Source organism: Neophocaena asiaeorientalis, unplaced genomic scaffold, assembly GCF_003031525.2.
Source record: "Neophocaena asiaeorientalis asiaeorientalis breed wild unplaced genomic scaffold, Neophocaena_asiaeorientalis_V1.1 scaffold815, whole genome shotgun sequence".
Lineage (NCBI taxonomy): Eukaryota > Metazoa > Chordata > Mammalia > Artiodactyla > Phocoenidae > Neophocaena > Neophocaena asiaeorientalis.
The window spans coordinates 83429-93521 of NW_020172682.1; the positions used below are offsets into that span (position 1 = coordinate 83429).

The following is a 10093-nucleotide window of genomic DNA, read 5'->3' on the forward strand; positions in this document are numbered from 1 at the left end:
TGCGGTACCGCGAGTCGGGCTCCCCGCGCCCCCTCGGTGGCGGCGGCTCCCACCTGCGGCCCCCTGCGCAGGTACCGCGCTGCTCGCATAGGCGGCCCAACGGAGCTCGGCTGAACAGCGACATGCAGTAGAAAGCTGCTCATACTGTTATATCACCCTACAGCGTAACGAGCCCTTTATCTTTAGGAAGAACCTTCGTGTCTGTGCAGAGGTCGCTCGTGTTTGCGCAGCATTTTACAAATAATGATCAGTTACAAATCATGGTCAGTTGCATCAATAAAAACCCCTCACTTATGTAAGCGTACTCTCACCTGTAAAGGACGCCTCCATGTGGGTTAAAAGGCTTCTCCCACTTAAAAAAAAAAAAATCTGTATAAGGACACAGCTTCTAGACCCAAACGTCCCTTTGTGTATAGAGCACTCCAGAAAGTACACCCGCATGTCTGCAGTAAGGACCCCTGGCACGTGCAGAAGGGTTCTTCCCACTCCAAGAACTTGCTCATCTATTTGGGGGACCCCCTCCCATCTTTATAAGGATGCCTCCCATGTGTTAAAGAACCTCTCTAAACTGATTAAGAAAGACTTCAATGTATACAAGGATCCACCTGCCCTTGTCATTGACTTTACAGTTTACAAAGTGTTTTTCCAGCCGCTACCTCTGCTGAGTCTCACAGGAACCCACTGCAAACGCACTGGTAGGGGAGGAAGTAGAGGGGACCTGGCTGCTTCAACGTTACCACCCAGCCAGTCACTGCTGAAGTCAAAACTAAGGTCCCCAGGAATCTGCCCCAGGGGTTCCCCCACCCCTGTGAAGCTGGGCTAGACTTCGCCACCTGGCGTCCCCACACACATGGCCTCCCTCGTGGGGGGATGTGATGGGCAGGGGGGAGAAAGGGGAGATAGCGCTCCACCCATCTCATCCCAATATTTTGCTCCCGATTGGTGAGAAAGGGCTGGGGGGTAGTTGCCCATCTCATTACTAGGGAGAAAAATACCGGTGGTAGTGATGGTCCTAGGGATAATGATGGTAACGACGATGATGAAGATTATGGTGCTGTGGATGGTGACAATGATATGATGAAGGTGATGATGAGGATGGTGATGAATGTGAGACTGAGATGCTGTCTGATAGAGATTTGTTCTCCTTGATCTCCTGCTATTGTTTCCTGGGTCTGCTTCTCCTGGGGAAGATGAATGGTTATTCCAGGGTGGTCCCTGAGCATTTGCAGGGTTCTTGGCTGAATACCGTTCCAATACCATCCCAAACTCTATAGGTGTGAATTCAGGGCTTGGGTGCGTTAGGACCCCCACCCCCAGCGTGGGGGAGGGCTCAGAGCACAGGTTGTTGCTATTGATATTTTGTTTCAGCCAATTCTTGCCATGTGGGGAGAGGGACACAGCATCGCCAGATGTTTCAAATTTCCAAGAGACGACAGAAATATGGATATTTTTAAAAGCAAAATCCCTCAGCTTTTAAATGTTAAAGCTAATTCAAATACAAAAAAAATACCGTGTGGGCTGATGCTGGCTGTTTTGTAAGCTCTGGTCTAGCCAGACGCCGAGCAGCACTGCCGAGGAAGGGGCAAGCGGAGGGAAATGGGCCCACAAAGAGGCTGAGAAGGAGCAGCCCAGAGAGGCAGGAAGGAAGCCAGAGAGAGGCAGCAATGCTGCCTCTTCCAGGAAGGCCTCCTGACCAGCCCCTCTTGCCAAAAGACAGGGGCAGGTCCCGGCTAAAGAACTCATACGTGCTCCCCATGACGTAAATTCTGGGAGACGCATCAGTTTCACGAGGTGATGGTGAGTATATATGGTATGAGTCCATTTAGGTGACGTTCAGGAACAGACAAAACTAATCAATGGTGGCTGCCTCCGGAAGGGTTGGGGACAGGGCTGACTGGGAAGGGGGCCGAGGGGACTTTCAGGAGTGATGGCATTGTTCTGTATCTTGATAAGGTTTTGGGCGGCACTTGTGGTACAAGAGGTCTGCATTTGTGGTACACTTAAGATTTGTGCAAATTTTGCCTCGGGGGGAAAGAGAACTCTATTTAATGAGATGCATGCTTAAGTATGGGGGGGAATTTAGTGTTGTCTGCAGTTTCCTTTGAAACGGATCAAAAAAGAAATAAGGTGGATTGACAGGGGTAGAGATATGTAATAAAGCCACATATTAACGGCAGCATCTAGGTGGTGGGTGTCTAGGTATTCACTGTAAGTCTTTATTTTTTCCACCTTTATTGAGATATAATTGATATATAAGACTGTGTAGGCTTAAGGTGTACACTAATGATTATATATGCATGTGTGTGTGTGTATAGCTGTATCTATACATCTATATCTGTACACACACAACATACATATATACCTTTTCATGTACCTGTTTGCCATCTGAATATCTTCTTTGGAAACTTGTCTATTCAGGTCCTTTGACCATTTTATAATCAGATTATTTGTTTTTTTTCACTGTAACATTCTTTCAACTTTTTTGTCTGTTTGAAATTTTTCATACTAAAATGATGAGGAAAAAAAAGCGGGTGGGAATGTAAATTGATACAGCCACTATGGAGAACAGTACGGAAGTTCCTTAAAAAACCAAAAATAGAACTACCATGTGACCCAGCAATTCCACTTCTGGGCCTATACCCTGAGAAAACCATCATTCAAAAAGAGTCATGTACCACGATGTTCACTGCAGCTCTATTTACAATAGCCAGGACATGGAAGCAACCTAAGTGTCCATCGACAGATGAATGGATAAAGAAGATGTGGCGCGTATATACAATGGAATATTACTCAGCCATAAAAAGGAATGAAATTGAGTTATTTGAAGTGAGGTGGATGGACCTAGAGTCTGTCATACAGAGTGAAGTAAGTCAGAAAGAGAAACACAAATACCGTATGCTAACACATACATATGGACTCTAAAAAGCAAAATGGTTCTGATGAACCTAGGGGCAGGACAGGAATAAAGACGCAGATGTAGAGAATGGACTTGAGGACATGGGGAGTGGGAAGGGTAAGCTGGGACAAAGTGAGAGAGTGGCATGGACATATCTACACTACCAAATGTAAAATCGATAGCTAGTGGGAAGCAGCTGCATAGCACAGGGAGATCAGCTTGGTGCTTTGTGACCACCTAGAGGGGTGGGATAGGGAGGGTGGGAGGGAGACGCAGGAGGGAGGGGATATGGGGATATATGTATATGTATAGCTGATTCACTTTGTTATACAGCAGAAACTAACACACCATTGTAAAGCAATTATACTCCAATAAAGATGTTAAAAAAAGAGAAATGACCATGAGTCCAGAATGATGTGAATAATGTAAGAGATGGGAGAGAAGAGACAAATTTCCCATGCAGAATTCCAGATAATTTATGTAGCTACTCTACCCTCAAGCGTGGCGCGTAACTCCCTACCCCTTAAGTGTGGGCTGAGCACGATGACATCCTTCTCATGGGAACAGCACAAAAACGAGAGAAAAAGTAACTTTGTAGTCAAGAAACCCGACAAGCCCTGCCTCAGCCAGGAGTCCAAGGTCAGCATCAGAGTCCTGTTGCTAGTCTGTATCCTTGATGTGACGTGAGGAAAATGGAAATTTACTTCTTTGGTTTTCTTCCCCTAAACCCAGGACCTCAGTCTAATCATGAGAAAAATATCCATTGAACCCCAAGGTAGCACATCCTACAAAATACCTGAGCCGTCCTCTCGAACACGGTCAGGTTCAACCAAAACAAGGAAAGGCTGAGAGACCGTCGGAGCCAAGGCGAGCCTCAGGAGCTCACATGTCATGTGGCCTCCTGGATGGGGTCCTGGAACAGAAGAAGGACACAGGTAAAAACCAAGGAGCTCTGAATAAAATATGGGCTGTAGGGTGGTGGCGCAGTGGTTGAGAGTCCGCCTGCCGATGCAGGGGACGCGGGTTCGTGCCCTGGTCCGGGAGGATCCCACATGCCGTGGAGCGGCTGCGCCCGTGAGCCATGGCCGCTGAGCCTGCGCGTCCGGAGCCTGTGCTCCGCAACGGGAGAGGCCACAGCAGTGAGAGGCCCGCGTACCGCAAAGAAACAACCAAACAAAAGAGACAATACAAAAAAATATATATGGGCTGTAGTTAACTACAGGGCATCAATCTAGGTTCATTAGCTGTGAGGAAGGCACCAGAGCAATCTAAGTTGTTAGCGGCAGGGGAAATGGGGCCAAGGGTGTAGAGGAACTCTCTGTATCATCCTTGCAACTCTTCTGTAAATGTGAAACTATTCTAAAATAAAAATTTTATTTAAAAAGCAATCCATTTTTTAAAAATGATAAAGAGTAAAAAAAAAAAAAAAAAAAACAAGTCTAGGCTCACGGGTACGAACAGGAGACAGCTTCATTCGTTCTCACCCTGCCTGCACACTCCATCTGTCTGAGCCCCCTTTCCCTCCTCCGTGGCTATATCAGGAGCAGATCTTCTCGATTTTCTTGCCATCTGGGGGTTTTCCAACTGTCCCAATTTCAGGGGGTCAACAGTCCAGCCTAACTTAATATCAAAACATCCATCTGGCATCCAGCTCAGTCACTCCCTGTTTCCACGCGGAGGCTTGACCTAAGACCCCACAGACCAAGGGAGGGGGTGACCCATGGTTGGTTTGCCCGCTCACCTTGCTCTCTTTTCCTGCCTCTGAGATACACGCACCTTTCTTTCTTCTCCTTCCCAAGCTGTGCCCGTCTGATAGCTCTTTGTCTCATGGGAATCCTTGGGAAGCCCCCCACCCCGCCCCGCTTCCTCCTTCCCTCAAGTCCACCCAGAATTCCTGCTTCCCTTCTTCAGCAGCAAATTACTGCTTAGCCCAAGACCACCAGGAACATACCTGCAGTTGAACAAGCTGGGTTTAGTACTCATCACAGTGAGAGAGAACACACATCCTGGGATGAGAGGTAACACAGACCAAGCAACAAGGTGCTATGGGCTGCGCTGGGTCCCCCTAAATTCATATGCTGAAATTCCCACCCCCAGTGTCTCAGATGTGACTATGTTTGGAGATGGGGCCTTTGACAAGGTTATTAAGTTAACATGAGGTTATTAGGGGGAGTCCCGATCAAATATGACTGCTGCCCTCATAAGAAGAGGAGATCAGACATGACAGACATGACAGAAGGACAACCCCATGAGGACACAGCAAGAAAGCAACCGTCTACAGGCCAAGGAGAGAAGTTTCAGAAGAAACCAAACCTGCCGACACCTTGATCTCGGACTTCCAGCCTCCAGGACTGCAAGAAAATAAATTTCTGTTGTTGACACCCCCCGGTCTGTGGCGCTTTGTCATGGCAGCATGAGAGAGCGATACAGAGGGTGTTAGAAAGAGGCTATAATTGGCTTTAGATTCATTGGGTCATTTTGAGCAGGGTCAAAGGAAGAGAGCTTGCCCTGGATTTGGGCGTTGTCAGGGAGCAGAGGCAACTCTGTGGTTGGGTGTCTCAAATCTTATCTACAAACAGCTCATACAACTCAATATAAAAAAAAACCAATCCAAAAATGGGCGAAACAACTAAACAGACATTCCTCCAAAGAAGACATATGGATGGTCAACAGGTGCATGAAAAGATGCTAAACATCGCTAATTAGTAAAGAAATGCAAATAAAAACTACAATGAGGTACCACCTCTCACCGGTCAGAATGGCCAACATCAAAAAGTCTACAAATAACAAATGCTGGAGAGGGTGTGGAGAAAAGGGAACCCTCCTACATTGTTGGTGGGAATGCAAATTGGTGCAGCCACTATGGAGAACAGTATGGAGGTTCCTCAAAAAACTAAAAACAGAGTTGCCGTACGAGCCGGCAATCCCATTCCTGGGCATAGGTCCAGAAAAGATGAAAACTCTAAGTTGAAAAGATACCTGCACCTCAGTGTTCATAGCAGCACTATTTACAAGAGCCAGGACATGGAAACAACCCAAGTGCCCATCAACAGAGGATTGGTTTAAGAAGATGTGGTACATACATACAACAGAATATTACTCAGCCATAAAAAATAATGAAATAATGCCATTTGCAGCAACGTGGATGGACCAAGAGATTATCATACTAAGTGAAGTAAGTCAGAGGAAGATTACATGATTTCACTTATATGTGGAATCTAAAAAATAATACAAATGAATCTATATACAAAACAGAGACAGACTCACAGACATAGAAAACAAATTTATGGTGACCAAAGTAGTAAGAGAGGGGCAGGGAGGGATAAGTTAGGACTATGGGATTAACAGATACAAACTACTGTACATAAAACAGAGACGCAACAAGGATTTACTGTATAGCGCAGGGAACTATAGTCATTATCTTATAATAACCTATAATGGAATATAATCTCAATAAATATATATAACTGAATCACTTTGCTGTACACCTGAAAGTAACACAATATTGTAAATCAACTATACTTCAATTTTTAAAAATTGACGTTAAGAAAAAAAAATCTTTTCTACAGGAGGGCGCATGAAAGCGAAGATAAAGGGGTACCAGACAAAGAAACAAGTCATCATCTATGGAGAGAGTGGGTGTTTTGCGGTCGCCCAGTGATACTGACTGAAGCGGATGTTACGTAAGATTGTTTGCATCCTGCGGCGGACCGTCCTGACGTGGTGGTGAGCGTCACATCCATTCCGTGTATCCTTTCCCACCAGGTACTGGCATTTATCTCCCTGGTGGGCACGACTGCTTCTGGCCGTTGCAGTATCCACAGAGATGATGGGCATCACTTATTTCCAGGTGTGGCCTGCCTCTCCCACCGCCCCCCTCCCCCCGCAGCAGGGTCCTGCGTGGGATGCAGGGTCCGTCCGTCCAGGAACGCCTGCAGCAGATCTTGACATGAGGGGAAAGTAACTTGGATCACGCCAGACTCTGCAGTGGGCGTTTACCTATCACGGTACCACCTGAAGTCACCCCCCGTCTGTGCTGTACTCGCTCAGCCCTTGTGCTACCGTGACCCTCCTGGCCCCTTCTCTTCTTCAGGATACACGCGCCCCATCCCCCGGGGCCTTCTCCCCCTCCGGCAGTCCTCTGGGGTGTTCTCAGTGGCCAGGCAAACCTGCTTCTGCTGTGCGTGCTGGGTGCGCCAGCAGGGGAGGTTCCCGCCAGCTGCCCAGCTTCACCTCCCCACACCCCAGCACCGTAGCCCCAAATTCAGGGGGTCCTGTCCTGTTCCACCATGCTCCAGCTCTGTCCCATGGAGGTTCTGAGATGTCTTAGAATAATAGACTTCATTATTATTCAGGCATGGTGAGGCCAAAGGATTGGAAGGCGACTATCTCAACAAGATGGTCTGCCACACTCACAGGTTCCAAGGGCAGGGGGCACTGTCTCCTCCTGGCTTGCAGTTGACTGCCCTTCTAGATGTGTCCTCATGAGGGAGACAGAGTCAGAGACAGAGACACAGGGTGGGGGGCACTCTGGCGTGCTTTCCTCTTCCTACCAGGTCACTAATCCCCACGTGAGGGCTCCACCCTCATGACTTAATCACCTCCCAAAGGCCCTACCTCCTAATACAATGGTACATTGGGAGTTAGGGCTTCAACGTGTGATTTGGGGGTTGAGGGGTGGGAGCACATTCAGTCCACAGCACCCTACAAGAAAGGAACGCCCGCTCTCTTCTGCAAAGTACGTTTGCAAGAACCCCACCCTCTTACGAGTCCCTTACCTCAAGACGGGTGGTGGGGTAATTGTGCCACTCTGGACCTCTGCATGTCTGAAGCTTCTCTTTAGAACAGGCAGACATTTATCACCTATGCACTTTCCCACTGGGACCTCAATCAAAGGGCAGAGATGGGGGAAATTCCCTTTAAAAAGAAACAACCAAGCTTTATTGAGGTATAAGTATTGATATACACAGAACTGCATGTATTTAATGTATACTATTTGATGACTTTGGACAAATGCAAACACTGTGATACCATCACCACAATCAAGGTAACGGATGTTTTCAACACCTCCCAGGCTTTTCTTATTCCCGCTTTTAACATCCTTTTATGCTCTCCTTTGAGAAGGTTTTTTAAAATTTATTTTAAAAATTATTTATTTATTTTTGGCCAAACCGCGAGGCATGCGGGATCTTAGTTCCCCGACCAGGGATCGAACCCGGGTCCCCTGCAGTGGAAGCGCAGAGTCTTAACCACGGGACAGCCAGGGAAGTCCCAAGGTTTGTGCACCTTCACAAAAAATGACTCTCCATAACTTTACAGATACGTTGGGTTTTTGCTTGTTGCTTGTTTTTTTTTTTTCTTTTTTTGCGGTACGTGGGTCTCTCACTGTTGTGGCCTCTCCCGTTGCGGAGCACAGGCTCCGGACGCGCAGGCTCAGCGGCAACGGCTCACGGGCCCAGCCGCTCCGCGGCATGTGGGATCTTCCCGGACCGGGGCACGCACCCGTGTCCCCTGCATCGGCAGGTGGACTCTCAACCACTGCACCACCAGGGAAGCCCATTAGCTGTTATTTTTTTATTGAGAGGAAATTCACATCAAATTAACCATTTAGAAATGCTGGAGAGGGTGTGGAGAATAGGGAACCCTCCTACACTGTTGGTGGGAATGTAAGTTGGTGCAGCCAGTATGGAGATTCCTTAAAAAGCTAAAAATAGAATTACCATATGATCCAGCAATCCCACTCTTGGGCACAGATCCAGAAAAGATGAAAACTCTAATTTGAAAAGATACATGCACCCAATGTTCATAGCAGCACTATTTATAATAGCCAAGACATGGAAGCAACCTAGGCATCCTTCGACAGATGAATGGATAAAGAAGATGTGGTACGTACATACACACACACGTACACACACACACACACACACACGTGCCATGGAATACTCCTCGGCCACAGAAAAGAACGAAATAATGCCACTGGCAGCAACATGGATGGACCTACAGATTATCATATTAAGTGAAGTCAGACAAAGACAAATATTTTATCACTTATATGTGGAATCTAAGAAACAGTACAAATGAACATATTTACAAAACAGAAACAGACTCACAGACATAGAAAACAAACTTCTGGGAAAGGAGAGGGAGAGGGATAAATTAGGAGTCTGAGATGGACAGAAATACACTACTATATATAAAATAGATCAACAAGGACCTACTGTATAGCACAGGAAACTATCTTTTATATCCCGTAATAAACCATAATGGAAAAGAATCTGAAAAAGTATATATATGGATATATATATATATATGTCACTTTGCTGTACACCTGAAACTAAGAAAACATTGTAAGTCAACTATACTTCAATAAAAAGTTTTGAAAAAAATAAATTAAAAAGTAATTTAATGATTTTAAAGCATGCAATTCAACGGCATTTAGCACATTCCCCAAGCAGCGCAACCATCACTCTATGTAGTTCCGGAACAAATTCATCACCCCGAAGGAAGCCCCGCACCTGTTAGCAGACACTCCCCGTTCCCCTCCCCACAGCCCCAGGCAAGCACTCATCTGCTTTCTGTCGCTCTGGATTTGCCTGTTCTGGACACTTCCTAGAAATGGAATCCTCTACAGTGGGTGACCTTCTATGTGTGGCTCTTTCACTCAGAGTCACATTTCGAGGTTCATCCACAGGGTGGAATGTATCGGCTCTTCTTTGCTTTACGGCTGAGTAAGAATCTGGTGAGTGGATGGAACTCATTTTGGTTATCATTTTTCCTTTTACTATTACAACTGCCACTACGTCTGCTATTATTATTACAACTGCTGGGAATGTTTGCACAGGAGGATGGAAAACTGGCTGGAGAAGGAAAACGGATGAACTCAGAGGGACACACATGTGGGTTCAAATCCCAAATCCCTCACTGTATAGGCCTGCAGTCCCATGGCACTCACACCCCTGATCTGGCCTCAGTTTTCTTAGCTGCAAAATGAAGTTAATGATCCCCACTTAAGTTTGTTTTTATTCATTTTTCATTTTTAAAATGTGGTAAAAATGTACATTAAATTTCCATTTTAGCCATTTTTAAGTGAGTTCAGTGGCACCAAATACATTCACAGTGTTGTACAACCATCGCCACCTTCCACAGAACGTTTTCAACTTGTAAAACTGAGACTCTTCCTACTAAACACCAATTCCC

At 46.3% G+C, this 10093-nt stretch overlaps 1 protein-coding gene across 13 annotated transcripts in view; it reads right to left on the bottom strand.

The window, feature by feature from the left end:
- Positions 1–10093, bottom strand: part of TTYH1 (tweety family member 1) — a 66631-nt gene that overhangs the window by 19437 nt on the left and 37101 nt on the right. For 7 of the 13 annotated variants that reach the window (XR_003002520.1, XR_003002519.1, XR_003002521.1 and 4 more), the window contains 4 exons: positions 7675–7813; positions 3693–3809; positions 996–1181; positions 54–352 (listed from right to left, as the gene is read on the bottom strand). Coding sequence is in view for 10 of the 13 variants with exons in the window: in XM_024739798.1 (XP_024595566.1) it covers positions 54–143 (90 nt within the window). In the remaining 3 variants the exon portion in view is untranslated. The remainder of the gene's footprint in view (positions 1–53; positions 353–995; positions 1182–3692; positions 3810–7674; positions 7814–10093) is intronic. The other 6 variants (XM_024739796.1, XM_024739794.1, XM_024739797.1 and 3 more) reach the window with 6 other exon arrangements.